Below are 23,003 nucleotides of genomic sequence, written 5' to 3'. Positions count from 1 at the left end.
AATATAATATTAGTAAAATTTATAACCGCGTTAGTTACGTCTACTAAGATGATAGGTTGTAATACCGGTTAAAAAATATTTTAAAGTTCTAAGAAGATAATTTCCAAGATGCATTTGCATCACAGAGTTAGATTGAATTCTTCAAGCTTTGTTTTAGAAAACAAAGTTTAAGAATTTATGTTATAATGAGCGAGGAAGTTATTAACAGAATGCTTATACAACAGAATAAGTTAATCGCTTTTGTCAATTAAGTAACAGTGTTTGAAGTAACTATATTGCTCGTCTGACGTTCTCAAGTATGGTTCTCGAGCCTAACGGCAATCTATATTCCAACTTCAGTGGTTTTTAATTTTTCTCATTAATTTGATAAAATTTTAATATTTCTTATTAAATTATAAAATTAAAAATATCAAAATGTTTCTCTAAGAGGTCGAAAAAATGTATTATTTGTTGCGCGTGTTTTAAAAAAATATATATTTTAACTGCGACAGCTATTATTAAAAAGCGCGACGGTTGAGGAGAAATTTTACGTAAACCTACATAGTGTTTTTTTTTAAGAATCAAATCCGAAAAAAAGATCTACCAACATCAAAAAATCCATATCTCTATATCCATATTTATGTATTATCAAATTAACAAATTTGTAAAATAAGCTTTTAAAAAGCACCATATGATCATGATCACCTAACCATTCGATCTCAAGCAACTAAGGTGAAACAGTACGAATCTCAAGATGGAATAAAAGTTTTGAATGCGTTTATTTTCTTATTGCTCTAAAACAATTTTCTGACTTTTTGTCTGTGCCTTTTTAAATTCAAAGTCGGAAGCCGGAATCTTGACAAGTCCATTTGGTAGTAAAACTATGAATCCTTAACCATAAAAACACGTTAATCATAAATTTTTTACGTTAACCTTACATACACTGACCATAAAACGTTAACTGTAAATGATGTTTGGTAAGAAGACAAACTTGTGTTTTCTTCTTATTCCAGCTAACATTTTATTCATTACAAATATGTTGTTTTGTAAATATTATTTAACGGCAAAATAAAACGAAAAAACAAATTACAACTTAGAAATGAAACTTAACCCACAGATATTTTAGCAGACGATCACCTTTAGAGCAGCAGTTCGAATGCTACCTTTGAACAGGATGCTACCTCTTTGAACAGGAATGTTACCTCTTTGAACAGGAAAAGAAACAAACAAATTTTTTAAAAAACATGAAAAAGATATAGGTTTGAAAATTAAATATTCTTTGAAGTTGAGAAATTATGATCACAAAAGATTGCATTTAGTTTGTTTAAATAATTATATAGTTATTTACAACAAGTGCCATTAAAGGCTGTTAAATAATCTTATCTACAAATACGTTTTAAATTTACATAAAATGGCGTGCTACTCCATTTATTGTTAAAAGGTTTCTAATTACACTGCCCCAGTTTTTTTTTTACCAAACAAACTGTAATCATTGGTATAACAAAATCACAGAGTTTTCAAAATGTTGATTTTAAATATCTGGGAAATTATATTGATTATTGATTTAAAATTCAGTTGCATGCTAAACTGCAGTCATGATTGACTCAACAATTAACTTGCCAGTTTTTTCATCATTATAAACTTGAATAAACTTGTCAGCTTGATCTTCTTCGAAATTATCAAGAAAAGTCAATGACATTTTATTGGGTACATGCTGAAAAGTACTCGTATTTTTTGCAAGGTTATTTCGACATTCGGAAAGCATTTTTAAATTATCGGTACTATTTTTATTAGAAGCAATTTGTATAATAGGATGGTCTTCTTTAATAAAAGTTTGATTTTCTGAAAGAAACATTGGTATTTTGCCGGAGGAGTCTGTGTACAAAGTTGTTTTACTTTCGTTTAGTTTTTTTAACAAGTGTCGTTGATATATAGGTTTGTTATAATACTTTGGTTGTTTTGTTGTGACATTTTGTTGAATTCGGTTATCTTCACCTTCTTCTAACATACTTGTACTCAGTTCTTTCATGCAATTTTTTTCGCACTCAGCACATAACATTCTATTGAATTTATCTATGTCATTATCTGCGTAAAATATCTGTTGACTGGATCCAAAACATTTATGTTTCGTCAGAAAAGGATCGCCATTATTTGTCTTTGCATTTGTATAAAGTTTTTCATCTTCTTCAGAACTTTTTGACGTTTTTTCCGGAATAAACATTTTGGCAGCATCATTTTCTTTAAAATATTCCACCAGAAACATGACTAAAACTCCTACAACATTCATGCATCCGGCCACGAAAAACGCATAAGAATAATCATTGAAGTAGTCGTAGATCCAACCTAAGAAAAAGGATTTTTGCTACAAAAACCATTTTAAAAAAAAGCTAAAAAAACTTTTTTTTAAAGAGTAATTCAAAGGAAACTTAGACCTATACCAGCAATCGGAGCACCCACTGTTGTTGGAATCCCCATGATCATAAAAACGCAGCCGAGAGCTAAAGGAAGATGATTGACACCAACAATTTCTTTAGTAATTAGAGGAATCATCACAATAAATATTGATTCACCAAACCCATAAACAACGCAATAAACCATAAGACCAAAAAATGAATGGGATATTGGAATTAGTGTTGTGCCAATTCCCATTAAAAGCAGACCAATCTGGTAAATTTTCATTTTATTAACCCCCTTCAAGCCTGCCACCTTTCCACTAACCAATTTGAAAATTGTCGCTGAAATTGACAACGTGCTAATTAGAAAAGCTGATTTTACTTCAGGAATTCCAATTAAAACTGCATAACGAACCTAGAAGCAATAACATGCAATAAATAACTGCCTTTCACTGATGATTGTGTGGAGCCTGTATGGAAATATAGAGCCTTTGTGGAAATATTCGTCAAGCATATTTTAAAATATTTCAAATATGAACTGGATTACTGAACTCAACACAAATTAGTAGATCACAAACATTTTATCTAACCAGTTTTTACTTACCAAATGTACAAACGGTACAAAGTATCCCAGAATAAACACCGATAAGCCGAAGCACCAGGCAACATAAGCCTTATTTCGAAACAAAGTTCCAATTTCAGAATCTCCACATTTATTTTTTTTTCTTCTCATTTTTGTTTTCTTTTCTATTGGTTTTAAGCATCTGAGATCTTCAGCTTGACATTCATCACTATGTGAAGATAAAGCGATGTCATCTTTTTCTTCTTCAAAATTGTTGTCAATATATTTAACCTCCTGTCGAATTTTATATTTTTTACCTACAGGTCGATATACTAATCCTGCAAAGAAGACTATACCATGTAGACTAGCCAACATTAAAAAAGCATTTTTGACACCGTATTGGTGGGCAAACCATTGTATAAAAGGACTGAGAACTAAAGTTCCAAACCCGCTACCTGATGATACAATTCCGGTGACCAATGGGAGACGCTTTTCAAAGTATGGAACCAATACAATCATTGCAGGGAAGTAACAAAAACTTGTCCCTAATCCCCATACTATTCCAAACGAAATGTACATTAACTCCAGGGTGTGAGCATAAGCTGAAGCTATCATACCCAAAGTACATAGAAAACCTCCCAAAGCAGAAATTCTACGGCACGTGAATCTCTGGCATAAAGACGTTGTAAATGGTCCCAATAAAAACATCATACCTACGGAAATAGAGCTCACAAATCCTAAAAATGGAAAAAATTAAACTCTTTAATGACATTCTTTCTGCTCGAAGAAAACCTGCAAATCAGGGGAAAGATTAAGGAAAAATATTTATGAAAAGTATTAGCTCAAATGTTAACATCAAAGTAAGAAATCTAGATGTTTACCTGTTTCGCCACGCGGTTTGTTGAACTTTTGAACAAGCTCATTAAATATAACTCCAGAAGAATTCTGCAGGCCAACCACCACGAATTGCGTTATGAATGCTGCAACCACTACACACCAACCCCAACCACCGTCGGGATGTGTTTTACAATCACTTTTCTTTGAAGAGCACATTTCTAATTTTTTTACAACTTCCAAAATCTTTTTTTTACTTAAAAACAAAATGAAGAGTTCATATTCTTAGTGAAAGATATTTAATATCATCATTCATCTTCTTCTTGTGATGAAAAAAAATTAATCTTATTGTTAAATAGTTAATTAGCGATACTTTTAAAAAACAAATTAATCAAATTATAAATGTAATAGATGAAATATAAAATATATAGAACATATGATGGATAAAACAATAAAAACGAAAACTTGCTAAAGACAGCTTTTGAAAATTCACCAATATATTTCTCGTTTTCTAAAAAATTTTCAGATTATAAAAACTAAATTTATACGTGATCAAAAAAATCTAATCTTACAATAAAGCTCATCAGCATTAGAAGAGATTAATATGACATTTTCTCAGAATACTATGGGAAGAGCACGATAAAAATAATGCCACCAGTTGATGGCTTAACTTTTTTAAATTACAATTAAATTAATTAAAAAAGTACACTTTAAAAATTATTTGTCAGCCTTCGAATTCTTAAATAATTCTTTTAAATTTTTACACCGCTTCACTTTTTTCTCTTTTACTTTAAGTTAGTTTAAATTTTGACTTCATTTTTATCGAAACTTTTTGAATTTTTGATACTAAATTTTTTTTCGGGTATCTTTCATTAGTTTTACAGTTTGTTAATATATTTTTTAAAATATATTTTATGTAGCGCAACTTTTATATAATATTTTACATACTTAAGTGTTTAAAGGTAGAAGTAAAAACTTTTTTGTTCGTTTTATCATCAAAAGGAGTTGTTGTTTAACCAGCTGTGTGATGTTGATGCTCCCTAAGGTCGGTGTTTTATTTTTATAGCCTGCTAGATTGTTTCCGTTGAAAATAGAGTGGGGATTAATAAAGTACACATCCTAACTGTTTTTCGAACATTCATTATGAACTAAACTTAATTCAAATATTTAGAGATACTTTTGATGCACTCTTTAATAAATTTACGTTTTAGCTTAGCTCTGCTGAAAACCATGCCGTGCTGACATTTTAAACCCTTAGCGTCTTTTGAGCGCCATTTAAGCCCTATGAACTGCTGAGTGACGTCCGTTTGGTCAATTTTAATTTTCTTTAAAGATCGGCTAAAATTTAGTACAAATGTAATATATTTATAGATGATAAATTGTTTTTACAAATACCAGAATTTACATTTACTAGAGAGTTTCGGTTCTCAAATGTAAAGCTTCTGATAATTTTTTGAATCAAATACTTTTTTTTTTCAATATTCCTTACTTAATTTTAGTTACTTTTATTCTTTTTGTTATTGTTGTTGGTAACGTTGTTATAACATCTTCGTGAATTTCTTTCATAAACACAATATTAAAAAGAACAGTCGTTGCTGCATTTAGATAAAAAAAACTAAACAATTAAACTTATCAACTTTTGGGTTATCATCGAATTTCATAAGTTTTTGTTTGGTTAAAAAATGGTCAGTACATGATAAACAGCAAAATAAAGTATTTACAGTTATAGAATATTAAATAATATTGTGCAATGTAGAATGCTTATGATATAAAAGATTGTACAATTATAGAACAAAGTACGTTACCATTATCATAGGTTGCCATTATTTTTCAGCATTTTTAATAAGGCATCGCAATATAAACCTAGTGGTGTTAGTGAATCGCTCAACCCAATATAATTTCTCGAATAAAAAAGTTAACATTTTCCATGAGTCAATCAAAAAGCAAAGAAACTGATACTTGTAGTAGAATATTATCATTTTTAAAGTAATTACAATTCAAATGTCATTTCATATTATCCAGGGAGCATTCAAAAAACATTTCCTTTTTGCAACTGAATACCAGTTGCTGTAACACCGTGAGCATTGTTTGTTTAGAACATGGAAATACACACGTACGCAGTTAAACCATGCCTATAAAACACCTTATAAACATAAGCTCTTCCTTGATTATTTTTTCTATGAAATTTTTAAAATAAAGTATACGTAAATGTTGGTCATATTTGAAAAACAAATTTATAAAAGTTTTTGAGCGTTTCAGGGGTTTATTATTTCGCCGTATTTGAGAGCATGGCGGATTCAAATTTACCCATAAACTGAATGAAAATTATGTAACACTGTTCACGTTCACTGCTCATGAGCCACACAACGTGTTTTGTATAGACGGTTGTAAATAAAATTGTGCAGTGCTATGTGCAATGACGTATGCAGTGACATTGAATTAAAAAGTTGATAATTAAATGCGGAATTTTCTTTTTCTTTTTTCTTGAAAAATATTTTTTTTTAATATAAAGTTTTGGTTGGTCAGAAATGTTTTCAAGCTTTTTTATGCATACAAAATGAGAGTAAATTTTACAGGTCTATTCGATGATTTTCGAGGATCGTTGCCTTACATTTCTAAAATCTTTCATCTTAGAAATGTAAGGCTTTCCATCAAGTCGAAAGAAAACTAAATATCATCTGGTTCTTTTTACTCTCCTAAAATTTGCGATGTTTATGATCAAGTCATGTTATAATATCCTGCCGGATCAACATGTCATTTTTAGAGCAAACAAAAAATATAAAATAAATCTGTTTAAAAACCTTTCTAAAATGTCATTAGACAAACAGGTATAGACAATTGTCCATGTAAAAACAAAAATATTTGCAATAGAGAAAGCAACTTGACACTTTAAATCTCTTAATACGCGATTAAAACTGTCTAGCTTGAAATGTATAATTAAAAGATAGACAGTTGACTAATAAGGAACCAGCAATGATTCCTTATTAGGCAACTGTCTATCTTTTAATTATACATTTCAAGCTAGACAGTTTTAATCGACAACTTCCCTGCAATCATTGTATGTATGCATGCATGTATGTATGTATGTATGTATGTATGTATGTATGTATGTATGTATGTATGTATGTATGTATGTATGTATGTATGTATGTATGTATGTATGTATGTATGTATGTATGTATGTATGTATGTATGTATGTATGTATGTATGTATGTATGTATGTATGTATGTATGTATGTATGTATGTATGTATGTATGTATGTATGTATGTATGTATGTATGTATGTATGTATGTATGTATGTATGTATGTATGTATGTATGTATGTATGTATGTATGTATGTATGTATGTATGTATGTATGTATGTATGTATGTATGTATGTATGTATGTATGTATGTATGTATGTATGTATGTATGTATGTATGCATGCATGTATGTATATATGTATGTATGAATGATAAAAATTTCAACAAGCTTTTGTATGACAATTACAAAAGCTTGTTGTAATTTTTACACTCATAGTGAGTAACTTTTGAAAATTTAACTCAAAATCTCTGTTACAACGATATAGTCTTTTAAAAAATTTGACAGTTGGTAAAAGTAGACTTTTTGCTTACTTTATACCTATATTTTCCTATATTTTCCTATAAACCTATATTTTCAAAACTAATTTTCTCGTGACCTTCAAGCTTTATAACTTCCTACAACCCAGTACATACTTTCTGGAAATCTTAAACAATCCATTTTATATTAAAGCATTTAAACCATAAAGCCGGCATTAAAGCCATAGAATTCAGAGACTTAAAAAATTTAGCTCCCGAGGAAATTGTAAGTAAGAAGAAACTAGACAGTTGGCTTATCAGAAGAAACCAGGCTGTTGGCTCATCAGAAGAAACCAGGTTGTTGACCAGGATTTTCCTTTAACAACATTAATCAATTGCATCGAGGAAATATTTAGCAGTGAAAAAAAGAGTAGCATCAAATAAGTGATATTATCTTGTAAGATTTAAAAGTAGCAGCTAATAGGCAAGCAGACAAATAAAATACTTCAGATGCCACAGCTTTAATACTTAACCACATCTCAAAATCATAAAATTTGCTGTTTTTAACCACACGAATTAGACTTACTCAGACTCAACAGGCTGCAAATATTCCAGTCATAAACCTATTTCATTTAAAAAAAACTCAGTCGCTAGTAATCCATAAAACCCTTTGTTTGGTTACATTTTTGCATAGAAAAGATCACTGATTATGCAGTACAACATCAATACTAAAGTTACGAGGAATTCACTGAGCTGTGTTGTATGCGTAGAACGGATAAGAAATAAATCATTAACATAAGTTTATAATTTTGTTTCGATATAAACGTATTACTCATCCAATTAAGAAAAGTGCGAGGCAATTGAGAAACAAGGTTGACGCACCCGTGCAACTGAATAAAAAATCAATCAATTACACAACTGAAGATGAAATTTGGCTTTGAAATAACTAAAAATAAAATTAAAGAAAATGACACTAACTCAGTTATAAGACGTTAATATTGTAAAAAAATTATGATTTTTGTTAACAAACCGAGGCAAACGTTTTTACTAACGAGTCGAGACCAGAGAAAAATGTTTAAATGAATCAGGTGTTAAACTGCAAAAATAAATAAACACACACTGAGGGACATTTTAAATACCACCTTCACAATTCCATTTTCGGCAGCTGCGCACGGTTTACAAAGCACGTTTGATTTCTTAAATTTTGTATGTAATTGAAGTTCTTCTTTTACAAAACCAGATCAATCGAGACCAGAGTGATCAGTTTTTTTTATTTAAATGAACCATAACTGCTTACAACAACCGCTGAAATTAAGTAACTTTATGAACTTTGTTTTACTATGAATGGTGAATAACTAGTTTACCATATCTTGATGCTCCAAGGCATAATTTCTTTCTGTACAACGAATGGCTGACAATAACAAACAAAACGTTTTAGATAAAAAAAGCTTTTTTCTTTGCTATCGTCAGCCCTGTTTTCATTGTATTTGAATGGTAATTATTGTTTTCTGCCCACACAAAAATAAAAAATAAAAGTGAATAAATATACAACTTCTAAATTTTTCTTGGAATCCAAGTTTTGAATTAAAGAAGTGCAAGGAGGGCTATAAATAATTTGTTCGTAATTTGGTCATAAAATTTCTCTTAACGTATTTTAAGATTGGTTGGTATAAAAGCACCTGTTGACAGTTTGAATTACTTTTGAAATGGTGATGGGAAGCTTTTGAAATGGTAATGGGAAGCTTTTGAAATGGTAATGGGAAGCTTTTGAAATGGTAATGGGAAGCTTTTGAAATGGTAATGGGAAGCTTTTGAAATGGTAATGGGAAGCTTTTGAAATGGTAATGGGAAGCTTGGTGGATGAATTAACACCTGAATATTTTGTTACTAGAGAATACTAAAGTGAAATTAAATTATTAAAGTTTTATTGGCTGATTTCCTAAGAAGGATAATTCGTTAGTTTTAAGCTTACGAGGCCAACGAATTCGTTAGTTTTAAGCTTTTTTTGTCAACGAATAATAACCAATTTCTATATCAATCTTTTAAGATAAATTGAATTTTCCGAAGTTTATTAAACTCGTACTCTTAACTCTACATTAAAACAGCATAGTTTCTGGAGTTAAAGGTTCTTATACATACATATATTTGTTATCTAAAACTTGCTATAAAAATAAGTTTAAAGGGTTTAGTGGATTAGCAATTCTGCGCATGCGTCTTGAAGAACTGAAACAAGCATGCGTTTATATCAAAGGAATAAGACGCACCGTTTTTTTTTCTAAATTCTTTTAACTTTGAATGTTTAAAAACTCCCTTTTTTTTTTAAAATGATTTAACGAAGTAGTTTATTCGTGGAAAGATAAAAAAAACTTAATGCTGAACTTAGTTCAAGTTATTATAAAATGGCGCTTACATTTGATTTTTAAGTTTTTTACACTGAGACCAAAATGGTGCGTTTAGCTGATACGACTGGTAGACATAGTGCATATGTTTGCTCATTTCCTTAAAATCAAATTTTTAGTTGAAGCTTTTCCAATAGACGATAGTTATAAAGGCCTGCCTACCTTTTTTTTGAAAGCAGAGGATGTACGATTCACAAGTGTCAGTTATGTCCCAGCAGGATTATTACAAACGGTGATTGAAAATCTCGGCAGTTCAGAGGTAATCTTCAAACATTCGCAAACATATGGAATCTAAAGATCGTTTGTGCAACGATTGAAGAATATATAGGATAAGTTAGAGACCTCAAACTTTCTTTATCAAAGTTACGGAGCAAATATACTTTAGAACATAAACTTCATATGGGGAAAAAAAAAGGCTGTTATGTTGAGAGATTTTGCAGAAAACTTCGTCATTCGAGATAAAATCTCAGACTTCTGTTAGAATAATTTACAATAAAACCTCGATCCGTTTATAGATTATAATAAAGTGAGGATGATTTAAAACACAGTTTATTTAGCTTTTAATCTGATAATATGATATATGATGTTTAAACGGCTTACAAAGTTCAACGTCTACATGAAGTGGAGAAATGTCACAAATCATTCACATACACTATTTTATGGCTATTTGCGCAGCACAGTGAGTCAGAAAGGTGAAAAAATGGCAAAAATTATATAACCATCAAGCGTAAACATGTGATACAGAAATACTTGTGTTTTTTGGGTCAGAACATTTAAATTTGTTCATAGAATTAATTTTATGCGTACCCGAGACCGTATAACGCACGCGTAGGCGTCTCAGTGTCATTTACGTGCGCAAATAATGATTTAAATAAAAAATTTGGATCCCTCGATCCCAAATATCATATGATACCATTTATAAAATATGAACCATATATTTTTGAAATAAACTTTACATTTATCTAGCTATTTATAGGCATACAATACACGCGTATGCTTCATGGAGTCTTTTACGTTTACAAAGATTAATTTAAATAAAAAAATTTGGGTTCCTCAAACCAAAACACACATATACAAATTAAAATAAAAAAGATTCTAACAACAAAAATGCCGTATTATCTTATCTTACTATTCTATGACCAAAATAAAAAAAGAAAGAAGTATTATTAGCAAAAACAGCTTTATTTTGTTATTACCTCATTAAAAAAGATGAAACATCACGGGGAAGTGGTTTTCCATTTTCAGACTTGTGGTTTTTGAAATTAGTGCGGTTAATGAAACTACTTTTTTCAGGGGTTGCCTTCTGCTACTTCTAACTTTACCTCAAACTCGATCAGTCAATTCATTTCAGCTTTAAGATGTTCATCTTCATTTCTGATCAACTCTTTCGTTTCTTTTTGATATTGGAGGTGTGTATAATAACGATGTGTACTAGAGGGCTTCTTATTCAACCATACTGTTTCCTTTATGATGGTTAATTTAAGTGGAACAATAGCTGTCCGAAAAAGACTTTGCTCGTTAACTTGGGTCTTTCCAATATTTTTATCAGTATATTTTTGTTTATAGACATTTTGGAAACACCATCAAAAGCCCCTTTAATATGAATTACACCTTTAACCTCCCCACCCTTAAGCCCCATCCCCCACCCCCCACCCCCCTACTCTGAGAAAATATTCTCATAGAGTTTTGTCATTCAGTAAAAGTTATTATCCTAGTCAGAGTATGGTTAAACAAACTCTGAGGAGGAGTTGAAGCAGATATTTCTGTTAGAACTACACCCTCAGGATAATATTTCTGCCTTTCATTCTTAATTTGAAATAAAGGATAAATATCTGTATTCTGTATTATGGATGAATTTCTGATAATTTGATACTGTTCATCTGAAAGATCACACTGAATTTAAAGCTCAAGGCATCTTTAATTTTCATTTTTATCGGATAACTAACTTTCATGCTTTTAACTTTTCCAGGATTTGTAACAAAAATAAAATCTTTCATGGCAGGATCTCCAGAGTCTTTTCTTATTGAAGCTAATGCTAATGCTTAAGTAGGTTGTTCAGCCAATTTGGTAACCTTTTTTTAATATATAAGTGAGTAAACTACTTTTTGAATTGGTTTGAATTCAATTGATTTATTACTACACTGACCTTTTGCTTCTCTCACTATGATCTTCCCAGTCCTTGTTCTTTCCACTTGGACTTGCAGGAACGTCTTTTCTGTTCACTGTTATTTCTTTATCCAGCCAGGTTTGCTCATGTTCCAGAAGTCTTGAGAAGGTTCAGTAATTTAGATTTGAATTTACAATTAGATTTGAGATTTATCATTTCAGTTTCATCAATACTTCCATGGTCTAGACCCTTCAATCTACAAAACTCAAGTAGAAGAGCCTCAAATAAATTATCATGATTAATTCCAAACTCTTGAATGATAGAAAATAAATCTAAAAGTATATTCATGATGAACGTGAGCAATAAACTACTATTCGTTATTTTTTACGCAAGTTTTATTTTTAAACGTTTAATTCAGGTAGTAGGCAGTCAAATCATGGAATTTTTGATTTTTGAGTTTTGAAATTTAGCATGATTTGTTTGAGCATCAGTTTTTGAATGTTGGCTTTTGAGTTATTACAAATTAACTCAGTAGTGCTAATATAGAGTGAAAAATGTGTGAAAAATGATTAACATGAAATTTTACATTTGACTTTTTTCAAAAGGTTGTATATAGAATTGGGGCAAGTTCGGGCAACTAATTTTATTTTTCCTGCTTTCATATATAGGGTCTTGGCACCCCACCCCCCACCCCCCCACCGCGACTTTAAGAAAACTTTTAACTTTAAACCAAAACCAGAAACAGATTTTTATTTAGGGTTTTCGAATTAACATTGTATACTCAATTATTAACTAAATTATATAATTCGAATTGGAGTAAAGTTATTTTTTTAATGTTGTTTTTAATTTTTTGTAAGAGCTAGTACGTTTCTTCACCTACCGTGATGAAGCACCACCTACCGTAATCGATTCTCCACCTACAGTGTATGAAAAAAATCGTATATTTTAATTTTAGTTTTATATATTTAAATCGAGAAACAAATATATAATCTTATTATGATTACAAAACAAAGAAGACATCGGTTATAAAATTATCCACCAAAGCTATTTTCTGAATTTAAACCTTTTTTCTTTTTAAATTCTTTTTTTAAATGTTTTTTTTTTTGTCTTTTATTTTTATTTTCTTTTGTTACAGCTTGTTATCTTTTAGATTTTTCTTGTTTTTTTTTTTCTTTCAATTCTTTTTTTTTAGCAGCTTTATTTTTACGTTCAATTTTTTTTATATCTTCTTCTTCCTTTGCATTTTCTTTAGTTATTTGAATCTCTAACCATTTGGATGAAGTTACAACGCTCGGTAATCGTTCAACTTGTTTAAGCCTTTTTTTCGTGATTGGTTGTTTTGGCCATAAAAGAAAGTCGTGTAATGGATTTACATCTTTTATTATTTGTTTATTTGAATCTGTTGGATCTGTTGCTGATTTACTTTCAACTGATTCATCAATAATTTCGCTTTTTCCGAATTCGCTAACATTACTAGATACGATTTCATTTTGCGTACTGCAAATATCTAAATACAATTCTTTATCGATTTAATTATTTGATACATTATTGTTGGCTTCTATTAAATTTATGGTTTGTTTGGAGCTATCGCTGGAAGTTTAACGAAAAACGTCATTTTATTTCCAGTGATCTAAAACCTTAGTGGAAATATAGCGCTGATTTTCAATAATCGAAAACGCCGCGGGTTTCATAACTCAATATTGATATAACTTTAGCTAACATAACTTTTTTGAAATTTGACAGATATAACATCTTGAAAATTTTTTTCCAGTCTCTGTAATAAAGTAAACGTTGTTTTTTTATATCTACAGTTTCAGTTCTATTATTTTAAGTTCTATTCAATTTCCAAAACCACAGGTATGTTGTTCAGTATGTTCATTTTTATTAAAGCGAATACATATTCAACTTTATAATTTCACTAAAATTTATTATTATAAATTTCTTTATTGTAGATTATTGAACATAATAGATAACGATTGATTTATATATATATATATATATATATATATATATATATATATATATATATATATATATATATATATATATATTGGGGTGTCCCAAAAACAGCATTTTTGAAAATAATTTGTTCCCACCCCCTAAATGTGTTCTATCTAATACAAAAACACTAGGTTTAAAATTTTTTTGGAATAAAAAATATTTTAAGGAGTCCTTATAATTACAAAAAAAAAGTTTTTCAAAAATATGTCAAATATATATATATATATAGGCGCTACTGCAGTTTCTCCCCCCCCCCCCTTTTTTTATGATTGATTATGATAGAGAATTTTATGCTGATTCAGAAAAATATAAAAACATAGAGTTGAAAATCAACGGAAAGTGCTCTAATTCGAAGTCAAAGTTGTAAAAAATCCCACTAAAAACCCTAATATTCGCCATTTTGAAAATAATAAGTTAATGATCTTTTTGCTGACAAAAGCAATTCATTAATAGCATGGTTTTTACGTTAAAAAAGTTGTTAAAGTATGTTTATCTTGCGCAAGTTTTTGTGGTAATGAAAATAGCCGTTTTTTGATTTATTAGAGAATAAACTATATTGCAAGTAATGTACTTTTGTAATAAATTTTAAAAAAGAAATCAACAGTTTTTTTTCCTAAAAGAAGAACTTTTGAAACTTAGTTCATTGTTGTTTTATCACATGTAAAATTTAGAAATAGTAACCTTTAAACCATTTTTTTTTAATAAAAAAACCAGCGTACGATACAATGATAATTATTCATCAGTTTGTCTGCATTCTCAAATCCTACGTTCAACCTTTATTTGAAATCTTCCATTAATTTCATTTCGTTATAACAATTTCGTTATAATACTTTAAAACAGTAATGTAAAGGCTGATGGAAACCAGGTCTGTTTATTGCGCAATGTAACGGTAATTAGTTTTCGTTAAAAATGAAAGCGTTTTGAAAAAAAATGGCGAATATTAGGGTTTTTAGTGGGATTTTTTACAACTTTGACTTCGAATTAGAGCACTTTGACTTCGAATTAGAGCACTTTCCGTTAATTTTCAGGCCTATGTTTTTATGTTTTTCTGAATCAGCATAAAATTCTCTATCATAATCAATCATAAAAAAAAAGGGGGGGGGGGGGGAGAAACTGCAGTAGCGCCTATATATATATATATATATATATATATATATATATATATATATATATATATATATATATATATATATATATATATATATATATGTATATATATATATATATATATATGTATATATATATATATATATGTATATATATATATATATATATATATATATATATATATATATATATATATACACATCATTGGCCATAAATTAGAGCTCACTTTTTTTTTTTTATAAAACATTAATTCAAAATAAAATGAATTGAGAACAAAACTCATTTTTTATATTTTGTTTTTTAACATTATAAGTAAAATCTATATACATTATGGAAATCAAAAAAATAAATTTAAACATAATGGTCGTGATACCAAAAACTGAAAAATAATGAAACATGTTATATTATTTTGAAAAAAAGTTTGGACAAAAGTTAAGGTTATATTTCAAATAATATATAAGAACAACAATTTACAAATGGAAAACCATAAAAAAAAGCATTTTAATATTTTGTAGAACCTCCTTTCTCATGTAAGCATTGGTTTACTCTCTTTGGCATCGAATTTACAAGATTTTGAGTTATTTCTTTAGGCACATTGTCAAGCAGTTTCTATATTTCAATTTTTAATTGCTCAACATTTGAAATTTTGATTTTTCCAAGATGATGATCTAACCATGACCATAAATTTTCTATATAATTTAAGTCAGGGCTGTTAGCAGGCCAAGACATTATCGATATTTGGTTGTCGACAAACCATTGTTTGCATATTTTTGCTGTATGGAATGGCGCACCATCTTGTTGATATATGATATTACTGTTTTCTTCTTTAAATATATCAATTGAGAGAAGAAGGCAATTATCTAAAATTTCAATATATCTATCAGCATTAAGTCTACCTTCAAATAATTGATAGCATCCAAGTCCTGCATAATTCATGCAGGCCCAAATGCCTATACTCCCACTACCTTGCTTTGTTCGTTTTAATGTACAATTCGAATCAAATCTCTCTTTAGGTGATCGCCTTAGCATAACACAGCATTTTCGCATATCTACCTCAACATTCATTTAGTCAGAGAATATAACATTTTGCCACTTGCAATCAGGCCAATTTTTATGCTGATTGCACCATGCAATCCTTGCTTTTTGCTGTTTCTTTGAAAGTCTTGGCTTCTTGCATGCAGATCGCCACATATAATTATTTCTATGAAGAATTCTTCTAACAGTTCTTGAACTCACTTTTATTCCAGATGTATTTTTTAGTTTATGGCAGAGAGCGCTTGACGATAATTTTCTGTCATGTTTCATTAAACGAATTAATAAGCGTTCATCTCTTTGTGTTGTTACAGGTGGCCAACCAGATCGTTGCCGATCCTTAATGTCACCTGTTTCAGTTAAACGTTTTAAAATAGGTGCAACAATTGAATATGCAATATTTAACTTATTTGCTATTTGACGATGAGATTTGACGATGAGTCCTTGGTTTCGAAGAAAAATTGATTCATAATGTGTTTTTTCAGAGATTCTCGACCGTGATTTTGGAGTTTCATGCTGTATTTCTTCGCTCATTTTGTAACTTTTTTATTATTTAATTTATTCGTGTTTTTATTAGTACTACTTAAAACAAAAAGCAAAAAAGTATCAGAAATAATAAATGCAGATGATAATAAAATCAAAATTATTGAAAAAAATCATAAATATATTACCTAAATTTTAAAAATAAAGCAGTGAGCCTTAACTTTTGACCAAGTTAAAAAATAAAATTTTTATAGTAGTTGTTATCAAATTATTTATAATTAGGAGTACAAAATAAATTTTAAGGAAACCACATGTTAATTAAACAGTAAACATGATACTAGTTATTTAATACTAATAAAATATTGAAAAAGTATAATAGTTTTTAAAATAATTTCAATCAAACAGGATTTAAAAAAAAAAAAAAATAGTGAGCTCTAATTTATGGCCAATTATGTATATATATTCATACATATATATATATATATATATATATATATATATATATATATATATATATATATATATATATATATATATATACACGTATATATCCAAATAATTTTAAATGTATTCTTAAAATAGAGTGCTCAATGTTCTTAAAAGAACATAGCAAATTAGTAAAAATCATTTATCAAATTTATTTCATTTTACACTGTGTTTCATCAATTAAGACATCAGAAAATTTCATCAATTAAGACTCATCGGAATAGATATTTTGTAAGTTTTATAATTTTCAAAAGAATATTAAATTTTCTGAATAGTTATAAAATTTAAATAAAGTTATAAAATTTTATTCCGCTTAAACACCTTCATTTAACATATATGTGCATTTGATATTTACATATACATCATACACTTGATAAAAAATTTTTCATCAAATAAAAGTATAGTTTGTATTGTATATACTAAAGACCTAGCTGTAAAATAAGCATCATTGTTATTTAAGCACAATTAGGTTAAGCACAATAGTTTCTCTTGTTCTCTTTCTGATGTTAATCTTGTTTAACTAAAATTTAATTTTACCTGCTTGCCTCTTTTATTTTAGATGCCTAGAATTGGTTGCTACAAGAAATGGCAATCAGGGGAAGTAATTATTCCAAGAACAACACGTTGGAGGATGTCAAAAGTTAACTGTGCTCAACAACAGAATGAGAGTACCTCTGATGACAATCATTCTATTGACAATGAATTTATGGATCATCTATCTGACTTAGATGAACCAAAAAATGAAACAACCAATAATGAGTTTGATGAAAATGAAAGTTCAGAGAGTCCACCTCTGTATCCTGGGGCAAAGATAAATGTCTCTAATGCATGTTTATGCATAATGACTTTTGTTTTGCGCTTTAATTTGTCCTACGAAGCCTTAGAGGCGTTGTTAACTCTCTTAACTATTTTATTGCCACACAGTGTTTTGCCTACATCTAAATATTTGTTTTTAAAGTTTTTTAAGAAAGAAAAAGAGTTATATGAAAAAGTTTTTTTTTGTGATGTTTGTGAAGTTGCTTTAAGTCTTAATAAGCAGTGTCCAAAATGTTTTAAAATATTTTACATCATCCTATCTTCATAAGAAATGCAATTTTTTTCATATTTTAAACATAAACACACAGCTTAAAAATACTTGCGATAACAATTGGATACATTTAGCAGATCTTGAAGAAAATGGGCAAGCAACAATTAGACTTGTTGTTAATACTGATGGAGTTCCCGTATTTATGGCTCAGATTTACAAAATCTGAGCCATAAATAAGGTCAATAAAAAAAAACACTTACTTTATATTAGTGAATTTACTTTTTATTTTCTTGTTAAAAATTTATGAAAGTTTGTATTCATACTTAAGGTAGTTTATTATTTATACATTGTATTTTTATTCTAAATATCGATATTTTTAAATAAATGTTATATTAAACTTTTTTTTTTCTTATGCTTAATTTGTCTTTTTTCGCGCTTAACGGTTTTAAATATTTAAAATGTTTATGAACGTTTTAAAAAAATATATATCCTAAAAAATAAAATTCCAGCGAATTCGCTAAACTTCCATTTTTTATATATAAAAACATGAAAGTTAACTCTCATAGCTAATTAGCTATGAAAGATCACTGGAAGTTCACTAGAAAAGTTCACTGGGAGTTCACTGGGTTTTGGAACAAGATCACTGGAAGTTCGCTGGAAAAGATCACTGGAAGTTCGCTGGGTTTTGGAACAATTTTTCACTGGAAGTTCACTGGGTTTTTTTGTAAGGGCAACAACATTGGTACATTTTCTCTGCGAATTTCATTAAAACCGTTATCCAATTTAAATTGCCAACAAATGTTCTGCCATTTTTTCTTCATTGGTCCGAAAACTGACACATCTAATGGTTGTAAGATGTGTGTAGCATTAGGAAACAACGAAATCAAATGAATTCTTTCCAAAGAGCAATACATGCTGAGCTCTTTAGACAGATGCGAGCGATGTCCAGCCATGAACATATATATTGGTAATTGTGTATTAATAGATTTCAAATATGTTACTAACACATTTGTGAAGTACTCATAAAAGCATTCGGCAGTCATCCAGCCGCTGTCACTTTTACCGAGACCCCAACCTGGTGGTGCAGCAGCAGCAATATTTTTTGGCATTCGAGCATACTTGTACAATGTTAATGATGGTGCAAATTCACCATTTGCATTTATACAAAATAGAGTTGTAAGGTTTTCCTTATTGCTGTTCTTGTATTCTTTATCAACATTTCTTCCTCTAATCCAATTACTTTTCCAGTGTTTGGTGCTAACTCAAAACCAGTTTCTTCTAAGTTAAAAGCACGAGATGGATCATTAAGGTATTGCGCATCATCACCTAATAATTCATACACCTCATTAAACCATTTTCTTATCGATGCTTCAGTTATAAGACCTCTAGCTCTACTAATATGCTCTGCTCGTTTTTGCAATATTTCCTTATGACGGCTCATAAATTTGTAAAACCAGTTTTTACTTGGGATATCATCTTTAAATGGTGTTTTTATACCTCGCCCTTTAACTATTTTTTGTACTGCCTTAATTAATAACTTTTTTTGTTATGGCCAATCCCATGTTAGCGCACTGCATTAACCAAGCAACCAATTCGTTCTCCAAAATATTATTTAATGCCAGAGTTTTGCCGTTTGGGTTGGGTTTTACCAGATAATTTGTCGCGTAAGGTACTTTCAGGAACATTAAACTTTTTGCTGACACATAAAATTTTTTCAGCTTTATTTAAAGCTCAAAGTGCTGCATGCAGTTGTTCTTCTGAATATAAAAGTCTTTTTTCGAATATTTTTATTCTTTTTTGAACCTTGCATCTTTCTAATCGAATTCATTTCACATAATAAATAAACAGTATAAAAAACATATCAAATAAATACTCCCCAGGGGTTAAATGACCTTTAATTGGTAACTTAAATTAACTTAAATGGTTTTTTAGAGAGAGAACTTCACAAATTAAAACACGTCCGAAAAAATATTTTTATAAACGGTAAGTGCAAAGTATTATAATTTTCGCAATCACCTACCGTGTAAATGATTAAACAATGTTATACAAAAAATTCTTATACTTTTTGATAAGATTTAAAATGTTCAATGTTTTTACAACTATTTTAAACTTTTATCGAAAAAATCATATAAATTTTAAGCCATAAAAAAAACTAGACAAACTTTTTTTTACTGTTAAAGATTTTCTTAAGAAAGCAATAAAAAATCATTTACGGGTAAAAAAACATCTCAAATGTTTAAAAATCTTTTTAAAAATCTATTATTAGTGAAATAAGTTAGTTTTGTATAAAACAATTCTAAAAAAATAAATTTAAAAAAAAACATAAAAAATTTACTAATTTTTTAAAAAACCACGGTAGGTGCTTCTTCACGGTAAGGGGTGCCATGACCCTACCTATCATTTGGAAAAAGTTAAAACTGACATGAAATCTGGTGGGATCTCTTAGTTTTTTAACCAAACTTATGATTAAAAAATTTTAAAAAAAATCACTATTGGGGCACCTTTTTTTGAGATCTTAGGAATGATTATCTAAAATCAAAGTGCAGTGTCAAAAATATAGTTAATAGTTACCAAATCTCTTAAAATATCGTTAATAGTTACCAAATCTCTTAAAATAATAGTTAATAGTTACCAAATCTCTTAAAATATCGTTAATAGTTACAAAATCTCTTAAAATAATAGTTAATAGTTACCAAGTCTCTTAAAATAATAGTTAATAGTTACCAAATCTCTTAAAATATCGTTAATAGTTACCAAATCCCTTAAAATAATAGTTAATAGTTACCAAATCTCTTAAAATATAGTTAATAGTTACCAAATCTCTTAAACATTTCAAATTAAATTTTAAACTGCTTTTGCCCCTATCAATCTTAAAGACACTAAAGCGAATATTTTGTGTGCGAGTTTCGCAATAAAAAATAAATAAAATAATGTCTCAGAAAAAGGTGAAAAAATTGGTTAATTCTTAAAAACTAACTAAAAAGCAATTAATTCCAGTTTTCAGCTGGTTTTTGTTACAGCACAAAAGTTTTATCGAGATGCTAATTTCAATCAAACTTTTCAGGGTTTTTTTTCAACTATAAAAAATCAGAAAACTGAGCTTAATTAATTTTTATTTTTATTTTTAAAAGAACAACCAATTAGCTATACAATTAACATTGATAAGATAAGATCAACAAAAAAAAATCAAATGATTAATTATATAATCAAAAAATGAGTTGCATAAAAGTTTAATCGAGTTAAGGTGTAGAACATAAAAAATTTAAAAAAATACAAATTTAATGTTTAAAGTGTCCTCCTTTGCCTCGATGGCAAACAAGAACTCGTCTCTGCATTGATTCGACCAATTTCATGTACATCTCATGTGACACTTTTAAACAATTCTCGTTCAAAAGCTGCCTCAAATGCTTGTTTGATTGAATTTGATGGTTTACTAATTGAGCATTGATTTATGACCAAATATTTTCTACTGTGTTGATACCTGGTGATCCAGGGTACCAAGGCAATAAGTTGATCTTCTTTGTGTTAAACCAGTGTGTTATACTATGTGCTGTGTGTGCTGGAGCCCCGTCTTGCTAGAAGATGTATTGCTTCCTTCTGGCAAAAAATGGAACCTAATGTGTTTCAAAGTGTGTTTTTGCAGGTATATTAATTGATACATTATACAGCTTACAAATACCAAAGCATTTGTGGGAAAAACATCCCCATATGCCTACTGAGCCTCCACCACCTTGTCGTCTTGCTCATAAATAGTGCTCACAATATTTCTCAGTTTCAAATCTTTTAACGTATATTCTTCCTTTTTTTGCTAAAGTTTTTCTAACAAGTTCTCCGCTGACATTTCGATTAAAAAAGAATTGGTTGAATATTTGAGCTAGCTTTTTATTGCTGAGCCTAGGATTTTCTCTACTGGTTCTGAATATGCTACTTTTGTCATGGTCTTCCAGAACGAGGCATGTCAACAACCTTACCTGTCAGCTCCCAGATTTTCACGGTTTTTCTAACGCTAAATTCAGAAACACCCACAAGTTTACAAATTTCAACGTTGTTATGATTCTTTGATTTGACCGTTCCTATAATTTGCCTTTTGATGCTCTCTGACACTGCTTTTCTACCCGTTTGTAAGCGAATTAAAATTTAAAATATTGCAGTTATTCTTTAGATAATTTTTAGCAATAAAAATATTTTTTTGTAATTTTAAAATTACTTTTTTATTTAAGAATCATGAGTACTCACTACATTTATCATTTAAAGCGGTAATTAAGTATAATAATTAGTTATGAAGTGTGAAAAATCTATAATTAAATAACTCGATGAAACTTTTGTCATCAGTAAAATACATCATCTAGCGTTCAATAAATTTTAAGGAAGTAGTGTATTAATGTGTGAATATTTTTTTTCGTCTGTTTTATCAATACAAACATAAATAGCAAAAAACAAAAAAAATAAACTTAAAATCTATATCCGATAAACTTCCCAGCAAGCACACAACGTTGAAAAAACGTTGAAATAGCGTTGATCAAAGTCGATCAACGTTGTGTGCCTGCTGGGTTAATGTTAGAAAAACTCGCACGTTTTCATGAAAAACTCTATCTCGATTAAACTTTTGTGCATAGCTGCATAACTTAATATATTCCCAGCAAGCACACAACGTTGAAACAACGTTGAAATAACGTTGATCAACGTTATTTCAACGTTGTTTCAACGTTGTGTGCTTGCTGGGTTAGTTCCTAGCAAATGTTTTTCTTTGGGGTTTTTTGGGTTCTGACTCACTGTGTGCCGGTCAATAATAACAAATACAGTTTCAGAAATTTACCCAACCAATAATGAAGATTTTAATCAACTGAATGAACATTTTTATCTAGGTGTTGTGGGAAAACCTTGACATGGTATTGGCGATACTGTTTCAAGGGTCAGTTGAAAATCCAAATAATAACTGCATCTTCACTGTGAATGAATTGTATTAGTTTGAATTCCTAACCTCAAAAAAAGACGTTTTTTAAACATCAAATCTCAATAACTAGAAACCATTTAAAAATCCACATTCTG

General features: G+C 29.3%; 2 protein-coding genes and 1 pseudogene across 2 annotated transcripts; 1 reads left to right on the top strand and 2 right to left on the bottom strand.

The window, feature by feature from the left end:
- Positions 1–1,239: 1,239 nt before the first annotated feature.
- LOC145191451 (monocarboxylate transporter 14-like) lies at positions 1,240–5,834 on the bottom strand. Its single transcript, XM_080068558.2, has 4 exons — positions 3,816–5,834; positions 2,977–3,671; positions 2,418–2,787; positions 1,240–2,322 (listed from the first exon to the last, which is right to left on the bottom strand). Exons 1-4 carry the CDS (start codon positions 3,985–3,987, stop codon positions 1,562–1,564), a joined length of 1,998 nt encoding a protein of 665 aa, XP_079924684.2. The 5' UTR covers positions 3,988–5,834; the 3' UTR covers positions 1,240–1,561.
- Positions 5,835–13,467: 7,633 nt separating this feature from the next.
- LOC149882016 (uncharacterized) lies at positions 13,468–18,011 on the top strand. Its single transcript, XM_090065880.1, has 2 exons — positions 13,468–13,675; positions 17,487–18,011. The coding sequence occupies exon 2, from the start codon at positions 17,487–17,489 to the stop codon at positions 18,009–18,011; it is 525 nt and encodes a 174-aa protein (XP_089922006.1). The 5' UTR covers positions 13,468–13,675.
- Positions 18,012–18,652: 641 nt separating this feature from the next.
- On the bottom strand, positions 18,653–21,313 carry LOC149882015 (uncharacterized; annotated as a pseudogene).
- Positions 21,314–23,003: the final 1,690 nt, after the last annotated feature.

The sequence above is a fragment of the Hydra viridissima genome, unplaced genomic scaffold, assembly GCF_058129835.1.
Source record: "Hydra viridissima isolate aposymbiotic clone 2 unplaced genomic scaffold, HvirCarnegie_v1 scaffold_11, whole genome shotgun sequence".
Lineage (NCBI taxonomy): Eukaryota > Metazoa > Cnidaria > Hydrozoa > Anthoathecata > Hydridae > Hydra > Hydra viridissima.
Note: the sequence above shows the minus strand (reverse complement) of the source record. Positions and strands in the feature narration are given on the sequence as shown.